This window comes from Momordica charantia (genome assembly GCF_013281855.1).
Source record: "Momordica charantia cultivar OHB3-1 chromosome 4 unlocalized genomic scaffold, Mcharantia_2.0 BLBB01000004.1, whole genome shotgun sequence".
In the NCBI taxonomy this organism is placed as follows: Eukaryota; Viridiplantae; Streptophyta; class Magnoliopsida; order Cucurbitales; family Cucurbitaceae; genus Momordica; species Momordica charantia.
In genome coordinates, this window is record NW_028275162.1 from 15,240,301 (window position 1) to 15,256,227 (window position 15,927).

General features: G+C 35.1%; 1 protein-coding gene across 6 annotated transcripts in view; it reads right to left on the reverse strand.

Moving 5' to 3' along the window:
- SAR1 (SUPPRESSOR OF AUXIN RESISTANCE1) overlaps positions 1-15,724 on the reverse strand; it is a 45,975-nt gene extending 30,251 nt beyond the window's left edge. For 3 of the 6 annotated variants that reach the window (XM_022300298.2, XM_022300299.2, XM_022300297.2), the window contains exons 1-8: positions 15,427-15,716; positions 15,202-15,334; positions 14,856-15,120; positions 14,425-14,485; positions 12,467-12,624; positions 11,008-11,090; positions 554-658; positions 348-445 (exon numbers count right to left, since the gene is read on the reverse strand). In XM_022300298.2, the coding sequence (XP_022155990.1) occupies positions 348-445; positions 554-658; positions 11,008-11,090; positions 12,467-12,624; positions 14,425-14,485; positions 14,856-15,120; positions 15,202-15,334; positions 15,427-15,641 (1,118 nt within the window). In that variant the 5' untranslated portion in view covers positions 15,642-15,716. Of the gene's footprint in view, positions 1-347; positions 446-553; positions 659-1,371; positions 1,444-11,007; positions 11,091-12,466; positions 12,625-14,424; positions 14,486-14,855; positions 15,121-15,201; positions 15,335-15,426 lie in introns of those variants that run through there. The other 3 variants (XM_022300300.2, XM_088123312.1, XM_088123313.1) reach the window with 3 other exon arrangements.
- Between the last annotated feature and the right edge of the window lie 203 nt (positions 15,725-15,927).

Sequence of the window (15,927 nt, forward strand, 5' to 3'; positions counted from 1 at the left end):
TTCTTACCTAATTGTTATTAATAGGTTTTATTTACAAAAATGAAAATTTTAAAAATGAATATAAAAAGACCAAGTCAACACTAACTGTCGTAACCCAGAACTCAAATTTTCATAATAATAGATAAGAAAATTTCCTTAAATGCTTAGCCGCTGATTGCAACAGCAAACAGGTTAATAAGAGCCCTAAGCTGCACCTTACATTTTCTTCTAAAAATCTTCAATGACTACTACCATTTTTCTTCTTCCAAATGCCATCTAGTTATAATAAAACAGTGCATTGAAAAGTAATTCCATAGTTTCCCTTCTCGTACTCCTAGAATCTGAAAGAAAAGAAAAGATAAACTTACACACGATCATCAGAAGGTAACAAATCGAGAAAGATCAACGCGTTATCCTTTAAGACCCATATCTTATCAGATGCAAGTTTGACATCAAGACATCCACCCTAATGAAATTGGAGCAATTAGTATCCCGCTCAAAAATTATCAATTCAACTACGTTAAACAAGTTATAAACCTCGAATTTGAATGAGATATTTTTTATTTTCAACTACCTGATCCAAGGGAATATTGTGTGTTGAAGGCTCCAACATCAGACTGACCTTGTCTCCCCAACTAAAACGTAAGCTATATATGTAGATCGTTTCCAGGCTTAGATCCTTCACAATTATGCCAATAGATTAGTACATAATTTCGGGGGATTAAGCATGAAATTGTACAATAAATACATATGCAGCATTACTCTACTAATAGCAAATTAATCAATTGATTTAAGACAACATCATTTTTGGATTTTCCGTTGATTGAAAATTAACATTGAAGGTTAATTTTAGCATATAACCGTAACCATAACCATATCCAACTATCAAGTTCAAATTAAATATTAAAGGTCTTGTTAGGTTTGTGATCCATTCCAAAAACAAGGAAAACAATAGAACAAGTTCAAATTAAATATTAAAGGTCTTATTAGGTTTGTGATCCATTTTCAAAAACAAGGAAAACAATAGAATTTCCTTTTTTTTTTCTTAACAAAATACGAACTTTTCATTGATGAAATGAAAAGGAACAAAATTGTTCAAGGATACAAACTCTCAAACAGTGATTCAAAAAGCTCGAGGCTCACTAAAGCCCAATAGACCTCTGGAGCCTAAGCGCAAGGGGCAAAAAAAAAAGCACGGGCTTTTTCTCGCGAGGCGCACTATATATAAAAATACACAAAAACATATATACACACATATAAGAAACATATAAAAGCCAAATAAGATTCAGAAACATCATAAGTCTTAGCATAAAGAGTCAATGCTCCACAAAAACATGAAAATTAGAAATACATATAGAGAAAAGAATAGAAACAGAGAGAGAGAGCGCTTACAAACGAAGAGGGAGAGTTGCAGAGAGTTGCAAAGGAAGAGCTTACAAACAGAGAGACCACCGGCCACGGGAGATGGGAGACAGAGTCGAAATCGAAGATACTAGAGAGAGAGATGCAGAGAGAGTCAAAATCGAGGGAGAAGAGAATGTATCGTGACTGTTGAGATTTCTACGTGCATGGGAAGGAAAGGAATACGAATAGGGGAAGAATATGACGACGTGGGAGAGGAAAATTAAAAAGACCGATTGTCTGTTGAGATTCTTTCCATTATTTAAAAAAAAAAATCAAATTTAGATTGCAAATTTGAAAAAGTCGTGCGGCGTTCTCAATTCTATTTAAAAAAACAGACCCTAAACGCAAGGGTTTCTGCGTTTAGGGTTTGTACATTAAATTTTTTTTAAACAAAAGCCCATAAAGCTCACGCTTGCTTCATGGGCTTTTCGATAATTCATATGAGGCGAGTCGCATAGGTGCGCTTAGCACCTAGACGCGCCTTTTCAATCACTGCTCTCGAAAAAGTGAAAGAGAAACAAAAATACATAAAAATACAAAAATTTAATCTAGAAAACAGAATTACAGAGGCAAAATAAAAGCATCTCAATTATTGAAAATAAGAGATGGAGAATAATGAGAGAATGGCTCAGAGAGAGAACACCAATGAGATGCTATGAACTTTGCAGTCGTGAGACAATCTATCAAAGATCTTCGTTTACTCTTAAAAATCCTCGTGTTTCTCTCAAACCAGATTTCCAAAAGAAAACTTTTCACCACATTAATCCATAAAAGTTTTGCCGAAGGTGACAGATGTGTGAATCCATTTAGCAATTGAATCAAATTAGCATCAGCCCTCATATCAAAAGCCCAATTGATCTTGAACCCACCAAAGAGAGAAATCCAACCTTGATTTCCAAAGGAACAATGGAAAAACAAGTGATCAATATCTTCTCCACTGGATTCACAAAGAACACTGAAAGAAGGAGATAATGAGGCTGTAGGTAGCATTGTTTGAATCATATCAGCTGTATTTAACTTCCTTTTGAGCAGAATCCATGAAAAGATATTAACTTTCCTTGGACTTTTAGACTTCCATAAGGCTGCAAATAAATCTTTAGGCATCAACGAGGAATTACGCAATTTGCAAACTGAATTCACAGTAAACTCCCCTGTGGGGTCAAGAGTCCAAACTCTTTGGTCTTCCTCTTGAGTGATCGAATATGAGCTGATTTCTTCTAAAAGATCAACAAAATCTTGTAACTCATCTTCCTTCAATGATCTTCTCAAAACTATGCTCCATCAATCTGTGTCAATATCCCAGAAGTCAGCAAATGAACCAAGGGATAGCAGGGAAAGCTTAAACAGTTTAGAAAATCTTTCCTTTAATGGACTGTGTGAAATCCATGGAGAATGCCAAAAAGAAACCCTTCTCCCACAACCGATTTTGTATGAAACAAAGGATTCAACTCTTGAACCCGTAAACCACCCATGAGACTCCACACCATATATGCTTTCCACCACTTACCTCCAAAGCGACATAGGTTCCCAACCAAACCTCCAGCCCCACTTGGCTAAAAGAGCATCATTTTTCCTTGAAAGACTGCCAATGCCTAGACCGCCATCTTCCAAATTAAGGGAAGTAATTTTCCAATTGACCAAATGCTTCAAGGCCCCTTGGAGTTACCTTCCCATAAAAAGTCCCTCATGGATTTCTCTAGCAGCTTGACAATATCTTTTGGCACTCGAAATATGGACATATAATATGTAGGAAGGTTGGCCAGAACCGATTTACACAATGTCAATCTACCTCCACGAGAGAGGTATCCAACTTTTTACCAATTGATAGGTTTGCTATTAGGATAGATTAGGGATATTGTTAGGGTATTAAGGGTATATTGATAATTGGGTTTAGGAGGTTTAGTTATAAATAGAGGGAGGGGGAATTGGTGAAGGTAGGCAATTGGTAGTATGTTTTAGGCTTGAGTAAGTTTACTCAAAGAAAGAGAGGGGAGAGTCCAAGTGCCTCGAATTACTTGGTAGTTCTTGTACTTCTTATATTTTGTTATATTTCAATATATTTCTAGTTCATGTTCTATCACCAACCTTCTGAAGAACAGGACGCCAAAAATCAGAATGTTTAGGGTTACCTCCTAAGGGCAATCCAAGATACATAATTGGGAAAGAGCTAGCTTGGCATTTTAGAGAAGAAGCTACAAGTTGTGCACGTTGAAATGGGATATTCACCCCACTCAATGATGATTTCTCCAAATTAATAGATAGACCCGAGAGTCATTCAAAGGCATTGATAGTTCTAACTAAGTTTAAGAGCATGGCATCGTCGCCTTTACAAAATATCAATGTATCATCTGCAAAGGTGAGGTAGATGAAATGCATTGTGCCCAAACAAAAAGCCATCAAAAGAACCACAAGCATGAATACTATCCAATAAACTGCTAAAGACGTCACTTACTAAAAGAAAAAGGAAAGGGGGGAGAGGATCACCCTACCTAAATCCTCTAGAAGCGACAATTTTGACTCGTGGTCGCCCATTTATAAATATAGAGAATCTAGTATCCCTTACACCACCATTAATCCATGAGATCCATCACTTTCCAAACTTCTTTTGAACAAGAATATCTTCTAGGAATTTCCAATCAACTTTATCAAAGGCGTTTTGAAGGTCTAGTTTAATCAGCCACCCACTCTTCTTTCTGAATTTATAATCTTCAACCACCTCATTAGCAATTAAGATACGATCTAGGATATTTCGTTCTTCAATAAAAGCACTCTAGTTGAAGGAGATGGTTGAAGAAATCACCCTTTTAAGCCTCTCTGCTAATACTTTAGCCAACACCTTATAGATGGAAGTAGAAAGGCTTATTGGCCTGAAATCCTTAATTCTGATAACATCCTCCTTTTTTGGAATAAGACATAAAATTCTCTTTAAGACAAGAATTTATATGACCATTCTGGTAAAACTCTATAAAGAATCTCATAAATCTGGCTTCAGCTGCTTCCAAAACCGAATAAGGAATTCCGTAGAGTAGCCATCAGGTCCAGGTGCTTTATTTTTTCCCAAAGATTTCAAAGCAGACCAGATCTCTTCTTATCAAAATGCCTTTCCAACCACGGCTAATGTATCATAGAAATTGGACGCCAATTAATGCCTCGAATGGAGAATTTCTGCGTGGAAATTCTAGTATAGAGTTGGCCAAAAAAAACCAATGATTGCTTCTTCTATGTCTTGTTCATTCAATAGAATCAAACCGTTAGAGTCTGATATTTCAATGATCATAGTCTTACGTTTTCGAGCAGCTAGATACTGGTGGAAAAAACTCGAGTTTTCATCCCCTTCTTTCAACCAATGAATTTTGCATTTGTGGGTCAATACACGTTCTTTCTCAATAAAGATATTGAGTAAATCATTTTGTAGGGAAGAACAAAGGGTCCTTTCCTCATCCGATAGGCCAAGACATTCTTCTTTTGCATCTAAATTGGAAATTTCTGAAGTAATCTTCTCTGACTGTCTCCTTTGTTCCTGATTTTTCTTTTCACTCCACTGTTTGAGAATAGGTTTTAGATTTCTGAGCTTTGAGTGGAGAACAAAACCAGCCCATCCATAAGTAACGTCAGCAGACAACTTGGATTCAATTAGGCAGACACAATCTTTGTCCTTTAACCATGAATTGTAGAACCGGAAAGGGCTAGGATCCCATACGAAGTCCCCTACTTCTAAGAAAATTGGAAAATGGTCGAAGGTAATCCGCTCGGCCCTTGATGAACTTGAGTTGTGAAAGAGCTCTTCTCAGGCTTTAGTAATAAAGAATCTGTCCAAAAGAGAATGAATTGAATCATTCCTGGGTCTTGACCAAGTAAACTTACCATTAGAGAAAGGAAACTCCAATAAGTCTAACGAGTCAATTGTGGAATTGAACTTTTCCATAGCCTTAGTTGTTCTGCCATTTGAGGATCGTTCTGAGGACCAACAAATGACATTAAAATCACCACCGATGCACCAATAGTTCCCACAGTATCCTGCTAAATCAGTCAATTCTGTCCAAAAAAAATTCTTCTCTGTAATCAGTAGGGCCACAGGCATTAGTTAGCCAAATATCAGATGAATTGGAGAAGGAGATACAAATAGAAACAGAAAAACTCCCTTCCAGAACCTCTTTGACTCTGATTCTACTTTCATCCCACATGGTAATCAGGCTTCCAGACTTACCAGAGGAATTAAGTGCAGCCCAGCAGACATCCTTCGAACTCTACAAAGGTTTAACAAATTTTTTTTTTAACAAGAAACAACTTTTCATTGATATATGAAAAGGAGAAAAAGTTCAAGAATACGATCTTGAACTCCCATATGAGTGAAAGAAAAAAGAAAAGATGAAAGCAAAATATAGGCTCAACAAGGAGCGATACAAACAAAATAAGAGTGATATCAAAAGCCAACAATAGGATCAAGCTAACTTCAAACAAAAAGATCCACCAAGATGTGATGACTCAAAAGAGAAATTTTAGGGGTCTTTAACTTCGGGTTCACCATCTTTGTCTTCTGTACATAGTTCTTTGATTATCCGAGAGAATTTGGCTTAAATTTCAGCTAGCTCCCTAGTCCGAGCAGCTTGAAACTCCAACCTTCTTCTAGAAAATTCTTCTAACGACAAGGCTCTTTCTTCACGGGAGCCTAACTAGTTCAGATTCGAGAAGGGCTAGATACTCATTCAACTTTCTATAAATATGCAGAAATCTACCACTTGTTTCCTTTTCACCATTGTGGCAGATTCTATAAATGTTTGTAGACAAGAAGTGGTGTAAACTAATTGAGAGAGAATTTTATTAAACTTGAAGTCTGTTTTAAAAGAACAGAAGAACTCCTATTTATAGGTAGGAGCCTTAGTACACTAGATATAAAAGGAACTAGCCATTGGAGGCTAACTACCTAACCAGACTAACAATAAGAACTAACAGACTTAACTAAATAAACCCTTTAACTACCACATCTGAACAGCTCGTCTCCAGTTAGCCATATTTCGGCGCTGGTGGTTACCAAACCTACGAGGTTCTTGATAATGAAATGAGGCGGGGAAAGGATCTTGGAACATACCAATGTTATGTCGTGGAAGGTCAAGTTCTGGATCATTTTGTTGCTGATTGCGCCGAGGGAAAGGGAGGGGTTCTTGAAGAGGGAGGGGTTCTTGATGCATTCTTGGAGCTGGTTGCTTTTCCTCTGCATCGATCCTTATTCCCTTTTCACGACCCTCTCTTGCAGAATCACTTCTTGGGCAATCTTGGTTAAGGTGAAGACTATTGTAAACAAAATTTGACGAATCTCTACCACATTCCTTTGGAGGCTTTCGACTGGCCCCTCAACCATCATCAAACGGTTGGTCGTGGTTCGTGGAGAGAGGACGGCAGTGGCTTCCGTCTCTTTGCCGATTGCTGAAGAATCCCCTACCGCTGGAATCATCTTCTTGTCGGCCATTTCCTAAACGAGCACAAGAATCTTGATGCTTTGATACCAATTTGGTGTAAACCAATTGAGAGAGAATTTTATTAAACTTGAAGTCTGTTTTAAAAGGACAGAAGAACTCCTATTATAGGTAAGAGCCTTAGTACACTAGATATAAAAGGAACTAGCCGTTGGAGGCTAACTACCTAACCTGACTAACAATAAGAACTAACAGACTTAACTAAATAAACCCTTTAACTACTACATCAAGAAGTCTTCATAGAGGGGTTCAAAGTGGTAAAAGACAAGGTGCACATCTCCCACATGCAGATGCAAATGACACCCTCTTATTTTGTGAGGGGATTGCTTCCAAATAGAAAATTGGTGCAAGTTCTTAAAAATGTTTGAGAGCTTCGGGTCTTTCTATAGATATGCCTAAAACCGACGCTCATTGGCCTCAGTGTTGATGATAGGGTAGTCTTCCAGTTGGCAACACCATTGGGATGCAAGGTAGAGGTGCTTCCTTTCACCTATCTTGGTGTCCCCCTAGAAGCAAAGCCAAGACTCACTTCCTTATGGGACCGGTCTATGGAAAAATCAAGAACAAGTTGGCTAAATGGAAGGGCTTTTCAATTTCAAAAGGGGAAGAGTTACCTTGGACTATTGTATCTTTTCATTGATGAAAAGTTGTTTCTCATTAAAAAAAAAAACTCTTAGAAGGGACAATGAAGTATGTAGTCAAGGGGACCAAAAGAAAAAGGCAAAAATTGCTACTCCATGATAGGCCATTAAGTTTCTTCTGAAGTAACATTGTTATAATAAATACTTATTACAATTCTTCTTTCTTCTTTTCATTAATAAATGAAAAGAAAAAAAATGTTTAAGGATACAAAATCCTGAAAGGAATGAAAAGGAAACAAAACAACCAAACAATCAAATAAATAAAGCCAAGTTTTCCAAATATTACAAGAGCCAGAAGATGAACTAAAAAATGAAGAACAAAATCGTTAGGGGAGATCTTGGAAAGCCAAAAAGTGATGTCAGCAAAACCCACTACCACTAAAGCAAACGCCCATAAGAAAAGATCAACTAGAAAACTTTGTAGAGAGTCAAAAACTAAAGAGGATACCCAACTATTATAAGGAAGGTTGTTTACTTTTGCATTCTCAAATTCTCAGCCAAACACAATTTTCAATTCTGCATACAAAATTAAAATTTTTGAACAGCAACACATTTTCGAATATAGTAAAACAAGAAATACAGTTCTGTTTTCTGCTAAATCTGTTATTTCCAAAAACAAAGTTTTCGATTAGGAACCAAAGGGAAGGGGGCCTGCAACTTCATCACAAATTTTAGAATCACTGCCAATTTAAAGTTGCAATAATTTCATTAAAGAATTTGCTTTTAATTTACAAATTGGATCAAATATATGTCCATTTTTACATCCCTTTAACTCCCCATAACCATACCTTAAGAAATCCTTATATATGAAACATGAACATTGTAACAACCGAAAAATATATATATATATAAATATATATATTTAATTTTTTTTTTCTTTCATTTTCTCAAAGATAAACCTTTTTTTTTAGAAATTATTTTTAAAAGATAATTTGTTCTTAGAGTAAAAAAAATAAAAAGAAAAAGAAAGAGTTTTATTAAATCTTTATCTTTTTATGTTATCCTTCTAAAAAAAGGTTTCTTTAGGGTTTGTTATAAAAACCCTTGTTATAAAAGCCCTTAAACCCAAGGTTTTATTTTTCTTAACTGCTAGACCTAGTTTTCTCTCCAGGAGAAAGAGAAAAAGAAAAGAAAAAGAGTTTTGATATTTTCTCTCAAAGATCGGTAAGTTTTTCTTCCTCATTGTTTTAGTTTTATTTTTCTTGATCTATAGTTCTTTAATTCAGTTTATTGGGAAAAGTTTTGAGGTCTTTGTTTTTTAGAATTAAAGATTTTAAGGACTTTTTATCCTAAAAATTTTCCAAAATTTTTGGTTTGAATCTTTTTGTTTATGAGACTGTTTTTGGGCTATTTTGACTTTTTTTTGCATAAAAAGTTTACTTATTTTTATCCTATAAACTATAGTTTATTGTTCTGATTTTTACATGAAAAATTATATGTTTTTACCAAGTTTTAAAGGTTTTCTATACAGTTTTCAGATGTGATTTTTTTTATAAAAATCAGTAAATTGTTAATTGTTTTATGGAAAATTCTTAGAAGTTTTATTTTATAAAACAGAAAATTTTCCAGATTTAAATTCCCCAAATTTTCAATTGATTATAAGACTTTTAAACTTGTTTTGTTGAGAAACTTTTTGTAAATTTAGTCTGTATTAATTTATACCTATTCTTGTAATTTTAAAGTTTGTTATTGTTGATTTTAGAGGCTTTTTAACCCAGTTTTCAGATCTGGTTTTGTAGCCCCAAATCCATACTTTCCTAAGTAGTTTGCATAAAAAAGTGTTTTGAATAGAAAAATTGGGTAGATAAGATTTGGTTAGTAATTGGTTGAATTTTAAATCCTTGGATAGGATTTAAGGATTGATTCTTGATATTGGTCGTTTCTAAGCTCTAAGTTGACAACTACCAAGGAAGAAATTAATTAGATTCGTAGGATTTCTGAAAGAAGTAAGTGATTTACCATATCCCTTCGAAAAGTATTGTAAGTGATTTACTATATCCATTCGAAAAGTATTGGAAGTAATTTGTCATATCCCTTCAAAAAAATAAAAATGTATTTTGGATTTGATAGGAAGATTTGAAATTGATATCTTGCATATGAAATTGAAGTTTTATTATGGATTTGAAAACTAATTTGGCAATTGAAATTATGTTTATTTGCAAAGTATTTGAAGTATTCTTAAATGATTTGATAAAGTTTTGTTTAGATTTATTTAAAGGTTTGAAGTTGATATTTTGTTTATTCGTGAAATATTTGAAATCATGTTTTAGAGGATTGATAAAGTTTGTTTTAAATTAGTTCAATGTTTTGAATTAATGTAATATTGAAAGTAAGTATTTGTTTTGCATTTTATATATTTTGATTGATTTGATAGGGCTATCTAGATATGCCATGATTTTGTTTTGAGGAACGTTTTGCTTATTTGGGGGAATGAAGATTCATGTATGTGTGTTATTCACTCACATGGCCTCACACTTAAGTAATCGTTCTGTTTGTTCTGGTCGATATTATTTCGACAACTCTGTTATGGTCGATATTAATTCGACAACTCTGATAGAAGCTTCTGATTGATTGGTGTTACCGACGGGTAACTACATATGTTCTGTAGGCTACCCAAATAATGCAATCTTCCACTCTGATTTTGAAAGTATGAATGAATATAAGATTATTTTGAATGTTTGAATGATTTAGTTATTCGAAAGTTTGAAAGTTGTACCAAATGTTTTAGAAGGAATTTTGAAAGTTTTGATTGAAAGAAAGTTTGTTTTGAAGGATTTGAAGCTTGATCGAATGAAAGTTTGTTTCGAATGAATGGAAGATTGTTTTGAATAATTAAAAGTTCGTTTTGAATGAATGAAAGTTTGTTTTAAAAGAATGGAAGCTTGTTTTGAAAGAATGAAAGTTTGTTTTGATTGACTGGAAATTTTATCTTATTTGAAGACTTTGTTTCTGAAAATCTAGTTTGTTATGAAAGTTTTGAAAATTGTATTAAATAATTTAAAGGACTTTATAAGTTTTGATCTGTTCGTACTTTTGTTTACGAATGTTTTGAAAGGAAAATGAATTTCGAAATTCGATAGGGAAATTGCTTATTGAGTATTTTTGTACTCATTTTTGTTTTCCTAAATGTTTTTCAGATGAAGGACTGAATGATCCTTCTGGTAGAAGGTGAAGATTAGCGTCCTGACATGAGTTTGAAAGTCATCTTCCTATTTAGTTAAGTTAGTTTAGAAAAATTCTGTAAAGAAATTGTTTCAGCTGAATAAATTTAGTTCTTAAAGTTTCTTGAAAGTTACGTTTCTGCATTTTGTCAGAATGACCGTATTAGAAAATACGGGTTGTTACAAACATGAAGACATTGCAGCAAAGTTTCAACCCTATAAACTATAAATCCCTGTATGGAATCGTTTTATACCAGCGTCGACAATTTAAAATTATAAGAAATATTATGTAAATCCACACAAGTTTCATGGAAAGCAATCTAATAGAGTAATTATTTAAGAATATACCGGGTGTTTATACAAAATCGCCAAAGGAATTGTACTCATATCGATGCTTGCTTGACCCACCCACAACCTCGCAAACTTAGCTCCTAAAACACAAAAAATGAAGAAAGGGGAAGAGTGAACATACAAATTAAATTTCGAATTTTATGTCATGTTTCAATTTAATTGAAGTAGTCCCAAAATTTTTCTCATGTCTTTTGAATCAAATATCATATTTCTATGTGTTTCCAACAATTCAAATATTTGGAAACTCAGTATACATTCAATTTTCAATTCAAACAAGCTAAGAAGCACAGGCACGGACATGCAACATGGCTATGACACGACACGAACACGGCGACAGGTCAATTTTAGAAAAAATAGGACATGACATGCTGGGGATACGTTAATTTTTTTAAATGAAAATTATGTATGTTATGCTTTTTAATTGGTATCAAGAGCACCAAGATTCATGGGCTCATTTTGCCATGGCAAGCAAGAAAGCTCCCACCAATGTCGCAGGAGATTCTTCTTTTGTGAGAAAAGCGGCGGATCAAACCACTGCTGTCTCACCACAAGCCACAATCAAACACTTGATGTCAGTTGAAGGAGCTATAGAAGATATCCAAATCGTAGGTGAGATACAACAACTTTTGAGTAAAATAGCTTGGCAACTCGAAGATCTAAATCTATTGCAACATCAGGCAAGAAATGGCCAAGAACAACCAAGGGAACAAGATAATCTGACTCTTCAAGACCAACGATATGTTCAAACAAAAAGATAAGAACTTGTTTGAACCAAGAATTCTGCAAGAACCACGAGCTAATCGGCAAGAATTCAATCGAAATCCTTTGTTTCAAAGGAGAGATGAAATACATCTAGATTCTTCGAGTGAGGAAGACGAGATCCTTAATTTGGTAGAAGATAGACGAATAATTAGACCCAACCAACAGCAATTTTATGATATAAAAGGTAACGACAATAATCTTCATCAAGAACGACAAGAGCAATCTATGTTAACAACAAGACAGCACCAAGAACAGAGGAACCAGTCCACAGGAAGTATTATAAATTTTTTCTACCACAATAGACCTCAAGAATGCAAAATTAAAGGGTTATTGCTTCAAGAATCCAACTTTTCCAGCAAAGAATAATAGTTTTTCTAAAGAGTTTTGATAATTTTTCGTTATGCCGTATTTTTTGGATTGGAGTCCTTTTTTTGTATATAGCGAATTGTTTGGCTCCTTTTATTGGGTTGGTTTTTGTTTGCCATTTTGTATTCTTTCATTCTTCTCTATGAAGGCGGGTTTTCCACAAAAGAGTTTAAGAAATGTTAAATTGTAATTTAAAGAAAAACTACAATTGTCCATTTATTTTTTATCCATCTTAATACCCAATGTGGTTGTAAATCATTTATATATTTTGCCATGAGGCATAAACAAAACATGTCAATAGAATGTTGTTTTGAATAATAGAAAGTACCTGCCATAGTTGCAATATTCATGGAGTGATTAAGTACCCTACTATGACATGAAAGATCCCACACTCGTAAGACTCCATTGAAATGAAGAACAAACAAAAATTGCCTTCCATAAACCTGAGATATTACCATGTCTAGCACGGCTCCTACCAACTTGACCCTACATAAAGCCAAGCTATCATTTTAAAAAATAAATAGATACGAACAAACTAAGATAACACAAGAATAGACAAAAGGTTCAGCTATAAAATACAACACGAGTAATTAATGCTGCAATATAAACAACTTCAAGTGAAGTTTCATATTTACTTCAAAGAAAAGTAATCAATTTAACAATTTCAACACCGTGAATAAAGAAATGAAAAGGTATGTTGCAATTTTGTCATTACTTGAAAATGAAAAAGGAAAGATTCAATAGCATATAAATGGGCCAACCAAATTGTTCAATTCAATGTTTCATAGGAAATCAGATCTTTCCAATCAAATCCCTCAACCTTAAACTCATTTCATACTAATACATTAGTTATATGTTAGTATTTCCTTTCTTTATTCAGAATTCCATTGCTGTTAGTAACGGTTGGAGGAGCTTATGAGAGATTTTCTTTGGGAGGGAGTTAACAAGGGTGGGCGGGTTTCCCATTTGATTATTTGGGGATGCTTTCAAGGCTAATAGAGCTTGGGGTTTGGACATGGGTAATCTCAAACTTCACAATGAATCTTTGTTAGTTAAGTGATTTGTTGTGGCACTTCTCTTTGGAACCAAATACTTCATGGTGTAGGGTTAATAGCATATCGAAAAGCCCTTCGGAAGCTATCCCTTTAGGTTTTCCTTTCATATCTAAGTTTGTGAAATGTTCTATCGGGAATGGCTCAAATAATTATTTTTGGGAGGATTATTGATGGGAGATATTCCTCTTCGTTCTCTTTTCCATCGTCTAGACTATCTTTCTTCCTTGAAAAATTGCTCAGTGGCCTCAGCGACGAATAGAGAAACAGTGGACGTCTCTTCTTTACTTTCTTTATTAGATTTTGTTCTTTTTTCTTCGAGGTGTAGGGATTCTTGCTAATGTTTTGTGACATGTTTGGCACTATGCTTTCTTAACCGTCTTATGGCAATTTGGCTAGAGAGAAACAAGATTTGAGAGGTTTTGGGAGGAGGTGTGGTCTTGTGCCAAGGTTAATGCATCTCTTTGGGCATTTGTAACTAAGGATTTTTGTTACTATCCTTTGGGCCATGTCCTTTAGGATTGGAGCCATTTTTTGTATATCTAGCTAATTTAGTTGTCGGGAGGCTCCTTTTTTGGGCATTTTTTTATGCCTCTTTTGTATTCCTTCATTTTCTCTCAATGAAGGCTGGTTATTCGATCAAAGTATTTGTTGAGCTGATAACAATCTTTATCAAGACCCAACTGCAACATGGATGGCAACACAAAAATGCTTAAATTGTTCTCCATAAACGAGTGCACTGGTTTCTTGAAGCAGCAAGTACATTGGCCATGATCTATGAGTTGGTATAATACATACATCCATTTCATAAGGATTGTTTCACCTACTCTTTAATACCTCTCTCTACTTCCTTTGAAATTCTTAACTGAGGTGAAGTATCTTCAAATTATCTTTATCATTTGTGTCATTAAATATAGGGACGTTGACCTCCTTTGCTATGAAAACATCGACCTCTTTTTGTCAATTAAATGAGAGTGTATTTTCAGTTCTGTCAAAAAAAAAAATCAAAGAAACCAGTAAATGACCGAGTAGTTCTACTCAAATTCCCAAAGTAAAGCTTACTTAATAATAACTATAGCCCTTCTATAAATTTTCTTTGGAAATACAGGTTCAAATATGTGTAGGTGATTGGCAACCTCAGCCTCATTGTCAATCATTTAATCAGAAACAAAAGCAAGCAAATTTTTCAAGTAAGATGCACGCCTGTATAATGCGATAGTTCATAAATGAGCACCTTGAAATGAAACCCAATAGACGATTGATTCCAGAATCATCCCGTAGTTCATGTTCAAAGCCTAGAAGTATACGAAATGGTTAGAGATAATGCATAAACATAGCAAAATAGTACAAGTCTCAAAGATCCTCAACAACCACGCAACACAAAAATAAAGAATTAAAATGAATTGCAGATAGCTGTAAGTTCGCATTTACATCCACTGCCTAAACAGTAATAATAACGCTGGTTAAATAGCATTACAAGAAGGTATGTCACAATTGACAAATAAACATCTTAAAGTTTTAGACAACAACCATCTGTTGTCAGTTACAAAGAAGCTTCCTACTAGTAATGAAGTAACGCATTCGTCCTTCTTTCAATCCTATTTCGGAAAATCACAATACATGTAATAATTTAGCCACCGTCAAAATCGAAAAGTAAATTCATACCAGGGGTGTGTTGGTCAAGCAACCCAAGTTTGAAACATGAAACTGATCCATCATTTCTCCCAATCACGAGACATCCAGCTATAGCTGATACGCTGGTCACTGGTTTGCAGTTAGGATCGGTTTGCAGATCAAGCTCCACAACCTCATCAAGAGGGATATCAGAGCAGGATATGTACGAGGAAATATTTCTCAGCTTCAAACAATATGCAACTCCAGACAAGGTCACTGCGTACACCAAGAGAGGATGTAGGGAAGACGGAGAAATCTGCAGTTTTCCTCGGGATTAAAAACCCATTAAACCATTCCAGCAGGCAGAAAATTCCGACAGGGAAAAATAGAAACCGACCTCATTTTTGCAAACAAACACGGCTGGGTGAAGTGTATCCGGAAAAGAAATTCGCAGGCCAACCCTACGAAATTCGTTGGCAGTTGAAAACTCAAAGAACTCGAGTGCACGAGGTAGAATCTTCCGAATCCTCCTGTTGTGTAGAAAGAAAAATGGAAGAGCGATTGGGCTCGTTAGCACCGAACAACGCAATCAATAAACTGAGGGAGAAAGATGGATTTGTACCAGATGAGATGGGTTGGAGGATCTCCTACGACAACGCAGGAGGCATGGTCCTCTGTCAATGAGGTGGTAGCTTGTGAAGCAACAGCGCCATCTCTGAATGAGGGAGAAGGAACAGAAACATCAATGAATTCTACTGCGTGGGTAGCCATGATAGAGGTCTCCATTCCGGCCAATGGAACCCTACGCCCCATGTTCTCCCTTCTCGTCGGATTCATCCCCCACAACTCTTCCTTCTTGAGAATCTGAACAGAAGCTAGAACCCTACTTCGGGGTTTTGCGGACTCCGCATATTTTAACCCATTTGCGAGTGGGCTTTCGTTCTTTTTTTCTTTTAAGTTTTTTAAATAAATTACATGGAAATATGAGATATTGTTGTGGCTACTTAGCAATAAAATTTGTTCGGAAAAATATGGGAAATTTGAGGGAATAGGCATTCCGTGGAGCCTTTTAACTTTTCTAATTGTCCTTTCAAAACACAAGTTTTCTAAGCATTTGATGATG